An 18168-nucleotide genomic window follows, 5' to 3' on the forward strand; every position below is an offset into this window, starting at 1 on the left:
TCTAGAGGCCAGTCCCAGTCGCCAAACCGCAGCGGGACGGTCGGGGAACTGAAATCTCCTAGAGGACAAGGTACCCAGAGCAGAATCAAAGGAAGGCTAAAACTATCACACACCCTCAGCTACCTTTACCCATCTGTGCCGGGATTTCAGATTTGGCTGGGTTTCAAACCGGGCATCTGGGAACTTTTCCATTTTGTTATTGGCTTAAAGAGCGGGCTACCTGACCTTTAATGAGCGTCTGAATCACATCTTTGTGCCCCATTTCACATGCTCGGAAGAGGGGAGTGTGTTTCATGACATCAGTAGCGTCCACCTGGGCGTTATGGTCCAATAATAATTTCACGGTGCTGACGTGGCCCGACAGGGCAGCGGCATGTAGAGCTGAAAGAAGAGAAACCAAAAGTCTCAAGTATATCCGAAAGGCCAGTCTCACTCTCCTGACTGGTCCCGTTGCTCGGCTCTGTTTTTGCTGCCCCCCTCGAGTTTCTATGTTCCATGGAAACTGAGCTTCCCCACAGCTGCGTCCCCCCTTCTGCTCCACCTGGCTCTGCTCTAATTGTTCCTCTCTCCCTCCGTTCTCCCACGCTTCCCCTCTCCCCTTTTTCATTTCCTCTGAAAACCTCCCTGCCAGAAGCTTGCCCACAGAGAATCCTCCTCATCGATGCCCCAAACTGAAAGTCATCCTCTTCTCATGGAATGGGTCAGTGCTCTGAGTAAAGTCCATTCTGATGCGGTAGTCTGCAGTAATAATCCCAAGTGAGTGTCCAGTTCATGCCCTGGACTAGATGCTTAGAAAAGCAGCGTGGCTCAGTGGCAAGAGCCCGGGCTTGGGAGTCAGGGGACAGGGGTTCTAATCCCAGCTCCACCACTTGTCTGCTGTGTGACCTTGGGCAAGCCGCTTCGTTTCTCTGTGCCTCAGTTACCTCATCTGCTAAATGGGGATTAAGACTGTGAGCCCCACGTGGGAAAACCTGATTACCTTGTATCTACCCCAGTGTTTAGAATGGCACATCGTAAGTGCTTAACAAATACCAAAATTATTCTTCTTCTTATTATTATTATGATGCTTGGGAAATACAGAATAACAAAATGACACAATCTTTGCCTACAAGGAGCTTCACCTTTTGACACTGATCCAGCTATCAGAGGTCAGTTGGAGAAGCAGCGTGGCTCAGGAGAAGCAGCGTGGCTCAGTGGAAAGAGCACGGGCTTTGGAGTCAGGGCTCATGAGTTCGAATCCCAGCTCTGCCACTTGTCGGCTGTGTGACTGTGGGCAAGTCACTTAACTTCTCCGTGCCTCAGTTCCCTCATCTGTAAAATGGGGATTAAGACTGTGAGCCCCACGTGGGACAACCTGATTCCCCTATGTCTACCCCAGTGCTTAGAGCAGTGCTCGGCACATAGTAAGCGCTTAACAAATACCAACATTATTATTATATGTTATAAATTAGTTATTTGTATTGGCTTCTGACTCCACTTCTAGACTGTGGTCGTGTTGGGAGGGTACGTGTCCACCAACTCTGTTGTACTGAACTCTCCCAAGTGCTTTATACAGTGCTCTGCACAAAGTGCACAGTAAATACCATGGATGACACTGCTAAGGGCCCTACGATCCAGACTGGATCTTCCTCAATGTCCGAAGGAGCCTCTGGGCTGCTTCGATACCATGCTGGTAATGGAATGCAATAATGATATCCAACAAATAGAGTGTGCAAAACTACCCTTCAGCATACCATCCTGAAGCACACGTCTATTTCATTTTCAAAAACCCTCAAGCTCATTGGCTGGTGCTACCAAGGGAACGAGCTTCCATCGGGTGGTGCAAGAGTTCTTGCTACAGCAGGAAAACCGGGCTCCCGGCCAGGTGCCAGCGGGGGGTCGGAGGGAGGGAGTCTAGGGGGAGGGTCCCCAACCCAGACGGGGGTCTGCCACCATGACAGAGTTGGACCGATCTTGCTTTTGTGTGCAGACTCGATGGTAAACTTGTCTCTCCCCTCCCTCTCTGTGAAAGCGAGGGCACTGGGACGACTAGATCAGATGGCAGGCGGGAGGTGCGACGCTACCAGAAGAACGGAGCTTTTGGATCAGCAGACCCTAATCCTCCCCCCTCCACCGTCACTCTGACGCAGACTCCTTGTTCTCACTCCACGCTCAATATTGTCCTGTAAATCAAGTCTCGGACGATGGAGACCCGGTGACTGAAGGGATGATTTAGGCTGCCGGCCACAACGGACCCTTTTGTCTCCCAGACAGTCAGATCCCTCGGCACTGAACCTCAGAAGGGTGGCAGGGCTGGACGGTGGCCAGCCGCCGCCGCTGCAGGGCAGGGCTCGGAACGTGGGAATTCCTCGTCTCTGGGGTCGTTTTCCTCCAGTAAAAAAACAACTTGACATCCTTCCAGGGACCAGTCCTACTCTTAGAGGTCTGATTCCTGGGATTTCTAATGGAAGGCAAAATTAACCCACTCCAGATGCGATTTTACCTACTCCACAGTATGGTGACTAGACATTCCTGACCTCTCAAACACATTCCTTCCCACCTCTTGGACATCTCCACCTGGGGAACTATTGGGACATGAAACTCAAGATGGCAAAACAGGATACATCTTGAACTTCCTCCTCCTAACTCTATCCATCTCTGTCGACCACATCACCAGCCTCCCTATTCTGGAAGTTCGGTTTCATCTTTGACACTCCTCTGTCTTTCAACTCCCTCACTCAATCTGTCTCTAAATCATGCTGGTTATTCCTACACAGTATTTTCCCAACTCACCCCTTTCTCTCCACTCCTACGACCATCACCCTGTACAGGTTTTCAATACCTCCTACCTAGACACCTTGTATCAGTCTTGGCAATGGTCTCCCTGCCTCTAATCTCCCCATTTCTTCAGCTTATCTTCTCCATATAGCTGCTTGGATCATCTCTCCAAAATGTCTTTCGGATCGCAACGCTACCCTCCTCAAAAAGCTCTAGTGGCTACCGAAGTCTCTTTGCGCCAAAAACTCCTCACCACTGCATTAAAAACTCTCCGTTAGCCGCCCCTTTCTCTTCTCCTGATCCCCCCAATCAATGGTATTTATGGAATGCTTACTGGAGTCCTGCACGGGGGTACCCATAGCATCCATACCCACCCTCAACACACCCTCTTCACCCTCAAAATATGAAGAGAAGAATGAGAGGGGAAATGAGGAGAAAGATTATTATTATGGTTACTATTATGGTATTTAAGTACTTACTATGTGCCAACCTCTCGCCACACCCTGCCTCTGGCCTGGAATGCCCTTTCTCCTCATTCCCGGCAGACAGTGATTCTCCCCACCTTCAAAACCTTATTGAAGGCAAATGTTCTCCAAGAGGCCTTCCCTGACTAAACCTCCTTTCCTCTTCTCCCACTACCTTCTGTGTCACCCTGACTAGCTCCTTTTATTCACACACCCTCCACCCAGTCCCACAGCTTGTATGTACCTATCTGTAATTTATGTACATTAATGTCTGTCTCCCCCTCTAGCCTGTCAGCTCGTTGTGGACAGGGAATGTGTCTGTTCATTGTTAACTGTGCTCTCCCAAGGACTTAGTACAGTGCTCTGCACAAAGTAAGCACTCAATAAATACAATTGAATGAATGGAGTAGATGCAAGATAATCAGGTTGAACACAGTCCCTGTCCCTCATGGAGCTCACAGTTTAAATAGAATTTAATCCCCATTTTATAGATGAAGGAACTGAGGCAAAGAGAAGCCCAAGGTTACACCAACAAAGTTACACCAAGGTCAGTTCTTGGCCCTCTTCTGTTCTCCATTTACACTCACTCCCTCGGTGAACTCATCCGCTCTCACGGCTTTGACTACCATCTCTACGCAGATGACACGCAGATCTACATCTCCGCCCCTGTCCTCTCCCCCTCCCTTCAGGCTCGCATCTCCTCCTGCCTCCGGGACGTCTCCACCTGGATGTCGGCCCGCCACCTAAAACTCAACATGAGCGAGACTGAGCTCCTCATCTTCCCTCCCAAACCCGGTCCTCTCCCAGACTTCTCTATCACCGTGGATGGCACGACCATCCTTCCCGTCTCTCAGGCCCGCGATCTCGGTGTCATCCTTGACTCGTCCCTCTCGTTCACCCCACACGTCCTATCCGTTACCAAGACCTGCCGGTTTCACCTCTACGACATCGCCAAGATCCGCCCTTTCCTCTCCACCCAAACGGCTACCTTACTATTACGGGCTCTCGTTATATCCCGGCTAGACTACCGTGTCAGCCTTCTCTCTGACCTCCCTTCCTCCTCTCTCGCCCCGCTCCGGTCTATTCTTCACTCCGCTGCCCGGCTCATCTTCCTGCAGAAACGATCTGGGCGTGTCACTCCCCTTCTTAAACAACTCCAGTGGTTGCCTATCGACCTCCGCTCCAAACAAAAACTCCTCACTCTAGGCTTCGAGGCTCTCCGTCACCTTGCCCCTTCCTACCTCTCCTCCCTTCTCTCTTTCTACCGCCCACCCCGCACGCTCCGCTCCTCTGCCGCCCACCTCCTCGCCGTCCCTCGGTCTCGCCTATCCCGCCGTCGACCCCCGGGTCACGTCCTCCCGCGGTCCCGGAACGCCCTCCCTCCTCACCTCCGCCAAACCGATTCTCTTTCCCTCTTCGAAACCCTACTTAAAAATCACCTCCTCCAAGAGGCGTTCCCAGACTGAGCTCCTCTTCCCCCTCTACTCCCTCTGCCATCCCCCCTTTACCTCTCCGCAGCTAAAGCCTCATTTTCCCCTTTTCCCTCTGCTCCTCCACCTCTCCCTTCCCATCCCCACGGCACTGTACTCGTCCGCTCGACTGTATATATTTTCGTTACCCTATTTATTTTGTTAATGAATTGTACATCGCCTCGATTCTATTTAGTTGCCATTGTTTTTACGAGATGTTCTTCCCCTCGACGCTGTTTATTGCCATTGTTCTCGTCTGTCCGTCTCCCCTGATTAGACTGTAAGCCCATCAAACGGCAGGGACTGTCTCTATCTGTTGCCGACTTGTTCATCCCAAGCGCTTAGTACAGTGTTCTGCACATAGTAAGCGCTCAATAAATACTATTGAATGAATTGAATGAATGAATGAACCAACGTTAAGTGGTGGACCTGGGATTAGAAACCAGATCCTCTCACTCCTGGCCTGAGCCCTTTCCACTAGGCCAAAATGCTTCAGATCAGGAGGAGACCAAAGGAAAATAGGGGGGAGGGGCAGAGAAAGATAGATAGATTCATAGACAAGGCAAATGGAGAAAGAGAAAAGAGAAACTGACAGAATGGGTGAAAGGCACTAGGGGTAGAGGAGCAGGGTGATGGGAAAAAATGGCATGAAGAGAGGAAAGGAAACAAGAAAGAGAAAAAAATGCAGTGTGTGTTTCACCCAGACAAGATGTGGGTATTTCTGTGATTACGGGAAACTGTTTTCTTAATCTTATTAGATCAGCAGTGATCCCTTCAAGTTACTTTTGCAGATTTCAATGTCTAATGGAGTGACCCGCTCTTTGCCAGTGCTGAACTGAACAAGCTGTGTAGTTCTTACCTGTGCCTCCATATTTGTCGGCCATGTTGATGTCAATGTCCAGTTTCAAACTGAGCATGGTCCTAAGGACATCATCGCTGCCTTTCCCAGCTGCCCACATAAAAGATGTTCGTCCCTCGAGGTCTGAATCATCTTTCACAGAAGGATGTTTCAAAAACACTTCCACTGTTTCCTGTTGGGAAGACTCAGTGAGTAAAAAATGTATATTAAAAATGCCTCTAGTAATAATAATAATCATAACAAGAGTACTTAAGCACTTACTATGTCCAAGCACTCTTCTAAGTGCTAGGGTAGATCGAAGCTATTCAGGTTGGACACAGTCCCTCTCCCACATGGGGCTCACAGTCTAAGCAGGAGGGAGTAAGATTTAATCCCCATTTTGCAGATGCGGTAACTGGGGCAGAGTGAAATTAAGTGACTTGCCCAAGGACACAGGTGGCACAGTCAGGATTAGAAGCCAGGTCTCCTGACTCCCAGGCCTGTGCTTCTTCCACTAGACCACACTGGTTCTCAGATGCCCCGAGATGCTCCTTTATTTATGAGTTTCTGTAATACACATGATAATAATAACTGTGGTATATATTAACCACTTACTATGTGGCAAGCACTGTACTAAGTGCTGGGGTAGGTACAAGATAAATAAAAAATGAAAAATGAAAATAAATTGCGGTATTTGTTAAGCACTTACTATGTGCTAGGTACTGTACTAAGCGCTGGGGTGGATACAAGCAAATTGGGTTGGATACAGTCCCTGTCCCACAAGAGATTCACAGTCTTAACCTCCATTTTACAGATGAGGTAACTGAGGGACAGAGAAGGTAAGTGACTTGCCCAGGGCCACAGAGCAGACAAGTGACGGAGCCAGGATTAGAATTCATGACCTTCTGACTCCAGGCCCGTGCTCTATCCACTACACCAAGATAATCAATTATTTATTGAGCGCTTACTGCGCGCAGTGTACTCTACTACATGCTAAGTAGCACTGTACTAATCAGGTCCCTCATGAGGCTCATTTGGGAGGGAGAACAGATATCAAATCTCCATTTTGCAAAGGGAACTGGGGTCCAGAGAAGTGAAGTGACTTGTACAAGGTTAAAAAGCAGACAAGTGGCAGAGACAGGATTAGAGCCTGGGCTTGTGCTCTCCCAATGATGGGATCGTAGCAATGCACGCGATTGTGGCTGAAAACACCTCCATCTGCCCTTCAGAGGCACAAAGACAACTCCTGGTTGTATGAAGTGGGTTTGTCCCAAGCACGCCTCTCTTGGTTCTGGAGCCTGCCTCTGGGTTCCCTGATTGCATCGAAACCTTTGTTTGAGGAAAGCTGCCTCCTTCTTGATAGTTGCCAGCCAGCCGGTCACCGCGATCAACCTGGAGCCCACTGCTACGCTGTATTGTTACTCTTATTATTAGAAATCTGCTTCACCACGGATTACAACATTTATTCTTCCGGTCTGCAAGTTGCCCCTTTCAGGAAACCACGCAGCAGCTGCTTGGGTTTCCTGCTGTCATCTTTCCTCATATTTATGTCAAGTTATAAATTCTACTTATACAGGATTGCGGATCCCGTGGGTGTGACGGTTTCCCTGAACATCATTCATCTCCATATATGTCTATGTTTTCCATATATGTCCTCGGGTGTTTTGTGATTCCATTTCTTTGGAGGTGTGTCAAGTGGTGCCTGTGGATGAGTGTCACAATGCAGTATTTTGAAATATTGTCTGGAGAGGGGATGAAATCTCGGCGGGTGGGGTTGAGCAGTGAAATGAATCAGCCCCTCACAGCCAGGTTTCCAGTGCCTGGATTGCTAGCAGTTAGAAGAAGACAAGGAAGATAATGAGGAAAGAGAATTCACAGATAAGCAGACTCAGAATCCCTGTCAAGCGACCCCATCCTGTTCCCTTTCCCAGCCCTCGGTCCTCAGGTGCAAACTGCAGCTCATTAGTCTGGGCTCTCAGCTGGACCCCTTTCTGCTCAGCCCCCCGCCCTTGTTCCTCCTCCGTGGGGCTTCTAGAGCCAAAGGAACCAGAGTGGGAAACCTCTGCCTTTCCCATGAATTCTCATAGTCTCATGAATGATGCTTTTCCTTTCTTCCCCATGGTCCACTTTACTAACTAGTTTAATCACTCTTTCACCAAACATGCCTTTTAAAGGGAAACTCTTTACCCCATCCCAAACAATCCCATGTGAAAACAAAAACAAAACCTGTGAAAATGTCCTGAGGAATGTCATGTTACTAAGCCAGCTAGTCCTTAGTCTCAACTGGATTTCTAGAGAAAGAGAGAGAGAAGGTTGTATGTGTGGTGTGAGAGACAGAGAGAGAGAGAGAGATAAGGGTGGGGAGAAGGAGGAGGAGGCCCTGGCAAGACCACCTGAAGTCCTTGTGCAAGGGAGATGAAGATCTTGACATTGGAGTGGGGATGCCCTGCTTCCCCTGCCCTGGCATGACCTCTGGGAAGCAGTATCTGCACCCCTTGGACTCAGTTCCTGGACTCAGTTTCCAGCACACCAGTCAGAAAGCACGTTAGCACCAAGTCCTAGAGGCAGCAGAGTGATTTCTGAAGGATGAACTGATTTGAGAAGCAGTGTATGACCTGAGGAGGAAGAGCCTGGGTCTGGGAGTCAGAGAACCTAGGTTCTAATCCTGCCTCAGTCAGTTGCCTGTTTTGTGACCTTGGGCAAACACATAACTTCTCCAGTGCCTCAGATTACTTATTTGTAAAATGGGGATTCAACACCTGTTCTCCTCCCTACTTAGATTTTGAGCTCCTTGTGGGACAGGGACTGTGTGTGACCTAATTATCTTGTATCTACCCATTTAGGCATATAACAAACACCATAATCATTATTATTACGCTTTGGCCCTTCTCCCTCTTTTCCCTGAGCCCCCACTTCACCTATTTGCCTTCCCTTCTGCATCGCCTATGCACTTTGGTCCATACTCTTTAAGCACTTTGATATTCACCCCACCCCCAGCCCCACACCATTTATCCATCTGTAATTTACCTTAATGCCTGCAACCCCCTCCTCTGAAAGCTCCTTGTGGATAAGGATTACGAGTGAAGACTCCTATGGTACTCTCCCAAATGCTGAGTACAGTGCTCTACATACAATAAGCACTAGATAAAGACCGCTGACTAACTGACTGATTTTGGAAAAGAAACACTTTCCCTTAACACCCTTAAGCTCAAAAAAGGAAGGATAACTTTGACTTAATTACTGTGAGAATGCACAAGAAGAAATGACATTCCTAACAAGCCATACATTACCCGGAATAGAAATTTATCCTGGAAACAAAAACATAGGCAACACGGAAAACCGAGACATCAACATGTCATGGACTTTAGATTATATCTGTTGGTGGCTTTACGGGCGCTAGCTGAGAAATATCTGCAAACAGTTTAGAAGGCTTGACGCTGGTTTGAACCTGGGTCTTAAGTTCTCAGCAACATGGATTTGAATAAATTCACTGTTGAGTGGTTATTAACAGGTTACGAGGGGAAAAGTTAGGGATGTAGTCTGAAAGCCAGAGGTGTTCGATGGTTCAACCCTACCCTTGAGGATGGATGTCCAGACTGGCAACCAACCAGACTGGTTCCCCTCAGTGTCCTGATGCATCTATTGAAGGAAACTGAAGGGAGATGGACCTCTAACCCAACCCAATTAGGATATTACTCACATTTGCTCTTACTAGTTCATCAGCTAACTCTTTCTTTTGTGTCACTGCTTTCCAATTTATTCCTCCAACACAGGGTTTTGTCTCTTACAAAAAAGGCTCCTAACTTGCAGCCAGATAATCACCTTAAAGAGTTGACAGAACTCTCTGACACCTCTTGATTAGCTGCCAAGTTTATAAAGTCACACTCCTGCGGATATCTGAAACTTCATTGAAAGAAGTTTCAGATCTAAATAATCAGGCTGGACCTACAACCAATAACACCGTACTTTTAAGACTGTGAGCCCCATGTGGGACAACCTGATTACCTTGTATCTACGCAGGGTTTAGAACAGCGCTTGACACACAGTAAGCGCTTAACAAATACCAAAATTATTATTACTGCTTATACTGCTGCCACGCATCCCAGACTAGGGACTATGATCCATGCCGTACTGGAAGATCACTAGTTTCATTACCATGACACGCTGGGTCTTACCGCAAAATTGCTCTGGGTTGCATAGTGCAGCGGGGTGGCTCCTTGGCTGTCTGACGGGATGGTTCCAAATTTGTTTCTTTCCAAAAGGAGATGGACAATTTGGGTGTGACCTGAAAAGAAGACATGAAATGGCACAGTAATGATGGACTGGCCTGTTGAAAATGGTAGACGAGGCTTGGTCCGGAGAACCCGAGCAAAGAAACTGATTACTGAATCTCCTAAGCCTTTAGTAAAGTGCCCTGTGCATAGCAAGCACTCATTAAACACCACTAATTGACTGATTACAGTGGTTTCCTCAGGGACACTTGCCCTTGCCAGTCACATTCCCACTGGGGCCTGCAGTGCAATGAGAGAACAAGCAGAGAGGAGGAGAGAATATTCCGTAGATCCCTCAAATGCTTTTTATGGGCAGGAGCCAACGATGGCCCAAGTGGTCACAGCACAGTGCCGATTCTGTGTCAATGGGCCATGACCCGGCAAGCAGTTGCCTCAGTAGCCGCTGTGGGCTTCCCGCCTAAGTCAGACACCCATTTTTCGGCATTCCCGCTGGGCCTTCTCACTCACAAAACACCCTAGATGGTTATTCTGTTTGAAATCCACAACACGGATGACTTGGCCCCAGGACCAAGAGTAAAACCTACGCCTTCGGTTTCTGTCTTAATAAACCCATGAGCTAGCTTAATTTTTCCAAAGAATTTGGAAAAATCACATACACTCCTGCAGGCTGAGGCACATTATTTTTGGAACTCTTTCATGCCGCGGGTGTCATTTCTTTTCTAATCCGGTCTATTTATGATTATTTTGATCTTAAATACATTAGCAATTAAACAGCTCCCCCAAGGCTAAGATAACTGTCCCCATGAACCAGGCAAATTCCAGGGAGGCAGAAGCACACAGAACCCTATACTTAGAGAGAAAACAGAAAGAAATGTTTAGGAACTGGATCAAATCTAGCTCAGGTAACAACTGGTTAGCTGTAGCAGGTGGAATTGAGAGAGGGAGGAGGACGAGGGAAGGTAAATTAAAAGGACAAAGTTAAGTTCCAGGGTCACCACTGTTTTCAATGTCTTTAATTGTTTTTGGCCTCTCAAGTTGCAGCAGTGTTTCCTCTGTGTAGGGTTTATACAGCATAGTGTATTAAGTATCATCAGGAATATTCCCTGATTGAAAAATTTTCAAATTGCTAATGAAATTTGGGTTTAATGAGAGATTGAAACCATGTTCTTTTCAATTTGGTTTCAGAATACTTAACCCCGATCAACTCTAATTTTGACTCAACCTTTAAAGCCCCTGGGCAATTAAGGGGAAAAGCAGGCCAGGCCAGAAGGCAGGCTCATGGTTGATGACTCTCTCAGCTTTACTCAGGTGTGAAAACCCTCTTGGAAGTGGCTGAACAGTCAGAGGCGCAGGGAGACTATGCCATCATGGATCAGGTTGCTATGCCTAGCACTTGGCAGAGGAACTCCTGCTGAGGCAGGCTGGCTCACCTGATTTCAGTCTGAGAAGGGATTGCTGTACACCAGTTGTAAACTTTTCTGTTTTAGTAATAAGCCTGACTCTCCCTTTTGCCACTGTGGAAAACTGGCCTGACACAGCCCGATGGCAAAATTGATGGGGCAGCCATGGGGGAGAGTGAGGGAGAAGCCCAACAACTCCATAAGTGCTTGCGGATGAGAGGACATTCCCCTTGTTCCTCTGGGGGCAAAAGGCCTCTCCAACAGGACAACACTGACTTTAGTCTGACTCGATTCCATCTGGTGACAGGTCTAGAGCTGGAGAGAGTGGGGGCTGGGTCCCGAGCGTGAGAGGGAAGGTGCCCTTCTGCCAGTCTGCTCCTCCCCTCTCCCACAAAAGCTCTACATGCAGATGAGGGGGGCTGCTGGGAAGCCCTGCAAAATTAGGAATTGGAATCGGGAGTGAGCTCGGCACCAGCCGAGAGAGTGAGAGGGAAGCAGAGGGTATGCCTCTTTTATCTGCAATCCTAAAGATCAGGTTGTTCTCAAGAAGAATCCATCTCCCAGTCATCTAGTTCTACTTCAGGTTGAGCTCTAATAATAATAATAATGATAGTATTTGTTAAGCGCTTACTATGTGCCAAGCGCTGTACTAAGCACTGGGGTAGATACAAGGTCATCAGGTAGTCCCACGTGGGCCTCACACTTTCAATCCCCATTTTACAGATGAGGTAACTGAGGCCCAGAGAAGTTAAGCGACTTGCCCAAGGTCCCACAGCAGAGAAGGGGCGGAGCCGGGATCAGAACCCACGTCCTCTGACTCCCAAGCCCGGACTTTTTCCACTAAGCCACGCTGCTTCTCTGACTTGTTGGATCAATTGCATGCTGAGCGCTAGTCTACGTACCTTCCCTGCCTGTGTGCCCAACATAAAACAGAAGTGCAAGACAGTCACTATATGAAAGGAGCTTGGAGTCCACACAGATTAGCACAAATCCCCAAGTGCCCATCCCTAGCCACCACGCAGGGAGGGACAGACCACAGCTGTGGGGGCAGGAGCTGCCCATCTCACCTCTCCAGGAGTCTCGCTTGTCGGCAACGGTCCAGGAGATTTGTGCCAACCTTAGCAAACTCCTGGGATATGACACTAAAACCAGGGTCCTTGTGGCAGTCCAGTTCACTGGGGCATCTTGGTCTATCTGCATTTAGAACCCACAGTGGAAAGAACGGTACCTCTGGAGGAGATCTGACAAAACAAGCAGCTGCTTTCCCCAGCGGCCTCGGGGTGGGTGGTCCCCCGAAGTCAGTACCCTCTCCCGCTCCTCTTGCCTCTTCTGCTCCCCAAAACGCTGTTAATGGGAATGGATTCCGAGACAGCGAGCCAGGCCACACTACCCCCAGCCAAATCTCAGGATCCCAGAAAGACAGTGGATTAGGAGACCAGATATCTTGTCATCTTCAACTCTGGGAGGGGGAACACCAAGCTCGTTGATACTTTAACTCCCTTCCCGCTTACCGAGTAGAGCTGCCCAGTGAAGAGGGGTCCGAAACAAGTTATCATATGGGGTCACATTGCAGGTCCCGTAGGAAGTCAGGACATCCACGACGGCCAAGTTCCCATCAGCAACAGCAAAATGAAGGGCTGTGCGGCCTCCATAATCCTGCCAGTTCAGTAACGATTCCGTCGGAGCGGCATCCTGTTTTGAGACATTCAATAGAGTACAAATGGAAAACTCTCAGACTTCTGTTTGACTCAAACTGCCAGGGAGAGGAAGCCCCAGATCCACATTCCCACTCGAGAAGGCAAAGTCTCTTCGGGGTATAGGGGTGAAGGGACTTTTTTATTCATGCCAGGAAGTAGGGGCAGGGCCCACGCCTCGCCCTTGAATATCTGGCCACTGTTTCGGAAAGACTGGACTTTGGATGAGGGAGTAGGAAACGAGACTGTGGAGGCGGCCAGACTCCAGCTGACTCTGCAGCAAGGGGGAATGGAGGGGAAACCCAACGGGTCCTCCGACCGGGCCAAAGGTCACATCATGCCAGCCAAAACAGCAGGAGCATCAGGAGCACAGGAGGACTTTCCCCAACCCCGACTCCAGAGTAGCCCTTGTAACCAACCCGGAACCCATCAGAGAAGCAGCGGAGAAGCAGTGAGGCCTGGCGGATAGAGCACGGGCCTGGGAGTCTGCCACTTGTCTGCTGTGTGACCCTGGGCATGTCACTTAACTTCTCTATGCCTTGGATACCTCATCTGTAAAAAAATGTGGATTAAGACTGTGGGCCCTATGTGGGACGTGGACTACGTCCAGTCTGATTATCTTGTACCTACCCGGTGCTTAGTACAGTGCCTGACACAAAGTAAGAACTTTACAAACACCATTAAAAAAAAAAGTCAAACATTTTATTGAGTGTCTACCGTGTGCAGGACATTGAATTTGATGTTTAAGAAAGAACAAGAGTTAGTTTTTAGTAAGAAAGAGTTAGTACACAGGATTTCTGCCCTCAATAAGTTTACAGCCTAACAAGGGCGACAGATACTGAAATTACAGTTGGGGCCAACTCCTGACTCACTACACTATTTTAGTGGCTTTCCTAGAGGCGGAGGATTCAAATACTTCACAGGGTTCTTACCCTATCCCATAGCACCCGCCCCCAACGGAGCCTTCTCCTGTTTGGCAGGGGCAATGGGGAGTCCACCGAGGGTTGAGGACTATCCCGCTGAACAGGAGCTAGCTAGAGCAACTTTAGCCGAACTGCTGTTCTCACCAGGATACACCGGACTGTGTGGATGGCGCTGGGATCTTTGTGGTTGGCTGCCCAATGAAGGGGGATCTTGCCTTCGATGTCTGGGATCCCGATGTTCGAGTCGTGCTTTATGAGGAGCTTCACGTGCTCCGGGTTGTTGTAGTAGGCGCTCCAATGCAGAGCAGTTTGCTAGGCAAAGAGAAGATATTCACATGACAACGCTGTTAGCAAAGATGTGATTGAATTTATCTCCTCTATCTCTAGTTGAAAGAAAAATATCAAACTTCTTTTTTGGAGTCTTTCTGTAACCATAATTTGGCTATAACCTGGGGCCCTTAAGGCTCAAAGGAACTGTGCAAATGGAAGATCTGGCCCCTGTCCCCTCCTGGGGCTGTCAAGAGGAAGCTCTCCTCAGTTTCTCTACCGCCTTTCCGGATCCCACAGCCCCCATTGAGTCTGAGGGTTCCGAGATAAGAACCCCCCAGGGCTCCGCTCAGAGTTCCGAAGGCAAAATTCCTCCCCACTTCACCTCATATATTTTTAGGCAGGGTCATACAATCTCATTTGTCAAATCTGAATCACAAAAGGGTGAAAAGCACTTCTTCAGCCGTCAGATATTTATGACTCTTTCCTGATGCAATTAACTTTTGAAAACGGTCTTGGAGAAATTTGGTTTGGAAATAATGACACGATCACCTGAAACCAGGCTCTGAGACTGAGTCTTCCAGGGGTTTAATGGAAGAAAGACTTCTTCCAGGGGTTTAATGGACGAAAGACTCCAAGGTTGGGTAGTTGAAGATCCTCTTTGAGGGATGAACAAGGATGGGTCAGGACATCAGCCAGCAAGTACTTATAGAGCAGGGTGCACAACACTGAACAAGACCCTTAGGTAGACATGTAAGCGACAGATTCCCTGCCCTCAAGGAGCATGCAATCCAATAAGAGTCCCCAACAGATGCGCTTAATCAATATGAATATTATACTATGCATAAATAATAATAACAACAATAATTATGGTATTTGTTAAGCGCTTACTATGTGCCAAGCGCTGTTCTAAGCGATGGGGTAGAAACAGAGTAATCAGGTGGTCCCACATGGAACTCACACTTTTAATCTCCCATTTTACAGATGAGATAACTGAGGCCCAGGGAAGTTAAGTGACTTACCCAAGGTCACACAGCAGATGAGCAGTGGAGTCACAAGCTGCTTCTCTTAACTGCACTAATTACAAGAATGAATTAAGAGAGGGTGCTGGATTAAAGAATAGGTGGGGTTAATTGTGGCATGCTTCTCAGAGGAAATGGCCTCGGGCTGAGAGGCTAAAGGAGATGTGGCATGGAAACAAAAAGCGGGGGAGTTAGCCGGTCAAAAATAGTCTCTGAAGGTTCACTAATGCACAATTGTGTACAAGCACTGGTGGGGGGCAGATTGAGGAGGCTGGGGTGTGGGATATTGTAGGAGAACAGTTTAGAAGCTGATGATGGAGGCAGAACAAATATAAATCCAGCAACATATAAAGAAAATTAAAATACTAATGTGAAAACATGTGCAAGGTACATAAGAAAACAAGTGACAGAAACTAAGGATGCTAAACAGACCCATAGGCCTCATAGGACCTGCTCAAGAGAGCTGACTGCAGCAGGGAAGGAGGGAGAAATAGACATGACCAAACCCACCGCTTCCCCCTCCTTCACTGGTATGTTCCCCAGGGCATCCAAAACTACACCATGGCCGGCCTTCCTTCCCCAGGGAAGGGGGGGGGGGGTTTCTCCCTGAAGAGGTGAGGGCTCCTACAGAGCCACCCCCATCAGCATCACAGGTGCACATGACCCTCGAGTTGTGAGGAAGCCAAGCCCTGGGTCCTTGACTGCCAGGAGCTCCCAGGTGGAGCTGGTAACTAGAGGGGATAACTGCGGGCAGAAAATCTGCCAACTCTATTGTATTGTGCTCTCCCAACTGTTTAGTACAATGCTCTGCATACGGTAAGCACTCAACAAATACCACTGATGATGATAACTGGAGCAGAAAGCTAACAGAAGGCAAAGAACTAGAGTTTACAGTAAAAGCACCATCAAACTCACTGGTTAAGCAAGTGCCTGGGTAATGAATCTGGGTTTATGGTGGGGATATGAGGCCGACTTACTGCCAGAACAGGATTCCAAATCATCTAAGAGTAATCATAGTACCAGCAGCATTTACTGAAGTCAGAATAATGAAGCAACAAGATCTTTGGTTCTATGAGCAGGTCACTTAACTTCTCTGTGCCTCAGTTACCTCATCTGCAAAATGGGGATGAAGACTGTGAGCCTCATATGGGACAACCTGATTACCTTGCATCTACCCCAGCGCTTAGAACAGTGCTCTGCACATAGTAAGCTCTTAACAAATACCAACATTATTATTTATCTATTTTGATGGTAGTTATGCCTGTTTACTTGTTTTGTTTTGTGTTTCCCCCTTCTAGACTGCGAGCCCGTTACTGAGTACGGATTGTCTCTGTTGCCAAATTGTACTTTCCAAGTGCTTAGTACAGTGCTCTGCACACAGTAAGTGCTCAATAAATACGACTGAATGGATCCGTCTCCACACGGAGCTTACAAGCTCCTGGGGGAGATGATGATTTCCCAAATGCAAGCAAATTTCCGGCTCTAGAGAACAAGAGCCCTGTCTGTCGCTTTACCCCACTGTGGCTTACAAGAGCTCTGTCTGTTGCTTTCCCCACCGTGGCTTACCTTATTCTTGTCCTGTGTGTCCACTTCTCCGGGGGCCATGAACTTCAACAGAAGAGCCAAACATTTAGGACTCTTATGCCGGGTGGACAGGTGCAGTGGAGTCATGGATTCTAGGTCCTTTTTCATCCAATTTGCACGACGCGTGAGTAAGAGTTTCATGAAGCGATAATTACCCTAGAGAAACCAGAGACAACAGGTAGATAAGGTAAGATAAGGTAAGGTAAGGAAGGAAGCCTTTCTTACCCTCTAAATGCTGCTGATGATAACAATGATAATAATTGTGGTATTTGTTAAGTGCTTACTTTGTGCCAAGCACTGTTCTAAGCACTGGGATAGATACAGGGTAGTCAGGTTGGACACAGTCCCTGTCCCACATGGGGCTCACAGTCTTAATTTCCATTTTACAGATTACGAAACTGAGGTACAGAGAAGTGTAGTGACTTGTCCAAGGTCACACAGCAGAACCCAGGGCCTCTGACTCCCAGGTAGGCCACGATGCTTCACTGGCTACTGCTGGAGTTTGGGCGTTAAAACTAGAACAACCTACTTAGCTAGTGCCCAGAATGCAAGGTATGGATTGGATTTGAATTTATAGTCTTAAATTTCTCAAACGTTCAATGAAGTCTGGGGAGAAAACCTGAAAATGGTTAGCTCCAATACACCAAATTGATTTCATTTACCTGTATTAGTTGACAGGGATGTAGCTCTGTGGATGGTCTGAGCATCCTCAGTTAGTGAGCGTGCTACATTTTCTTTTTAATGGTATTCGTTAAGCGCTTACTATATGCCAGGCACTGTACTGAGTGCTGGGATAGATACAAGCTAATCAGGTTGGACACAGTCCACGTCCCACATGGGGCTCACAGTCTTAATCTCCATTTTTCGGGTGAGGTAACTGAGGCTCAGAGAAGTGGCATAAACAACAGAAGGCAGTCCACTAGGCGGCTGCTGTTCCCTGGCTACTCGGTCCCAGTTTTTGGTAAGGAACCAGGTTCTGGGGGAAGAGAAAATGGGCAGCGAGGGAGGAGGGGTTTCCTCTAAGCTCTAAACTGCAAGAACCACCATCCCCACTAGCACTCAAACCCTGGTGTCCTCACCCCGACCTCAGTTTGGGGCCTGAAAATCGGCAGGCCTTTTCGTATCTCACAGATAATCACTCTCCCCACCTTCAAAGCCTTCCTGAAGGCACATCTCCTCCAAGAGGCCCTCCTTAACCCCTCATTTCCTCTTTCCCATTCCCTTCCGTGTCACCCTGACTTGCTCCCTATACTCACCACCCCAAACCCATAGCAGTTTCAGTACACGTCCGTAATTTGCTTATTTATATTGTCTGTCTCTCCCCTCTGAACCGGAAGCTCGTGTGGGCAGGGAATGAGTCTGTTTTATTGTTGTGCCGGACTCTCCCACGCGCTTAGTAAAGTGCTCAATAACTACAATGGATTGATTGACTGAACGGCTCTTATACCGGCAAGGGCTATTTAACAAGATCCCCTCTCCCAGTCAGTAAACACACATTACAGAGCTGGAGGCAAATCT

General features: G+C 48.1%; 1 protein-coding gene across 2 annotated transcripts in view; it reads right to left on the reverse strand.

Moving 5' to 3' along the window:
- Positions 1–18168, reverse strand: part of INVS (inversin) — a 78969-nt gene that overhangs the window by 27384 nt on the left and 33417 nt on the right. For both annotated transcript variants that reach the window (XM_029054077.2, XM_029054076.2), the window contains exons 4-9: positions 16633–16806; positions 13922–14089; positions 12672–12852; positions 9704–9813; positions 5550–5721; positions 226–381 (exon numbers count right to left, since the gene is read on the reverse strand). In XM_029054077.2, the coding sequence (XP_028909910.1) occupies positions 226–381; positions 5550–5721; positions 9704–9813; positions 12672–12852; positions 13922–14089; positions 16633–16806 (961 nt within the window). The remainder of the gene's footprint in view (positions 1–225; positions 382–5549; positions 5722–9703; positions 9814–12671; positions 12853–13921; positions 14090–16632; positions 16807–18168) is intronic.

The sequence above is a fragment of the Ornithorhynchus anatinus genome, chromosome X3 (genome assembly GCF_004115215.2).
Source record: "Ornithorhynchus anatinus isolate Pmale09 chromosome X3, mOrnAna1.pri.v4, whole genome shotgun sequence".
NCBI classification, from domain to species: Eukaryota; Metazoa; Chordata; class Mammalia; order Monotremata; family Ornithorhynchidae; genus Ornithorhynchus; species Ornithorhynchus anatinus.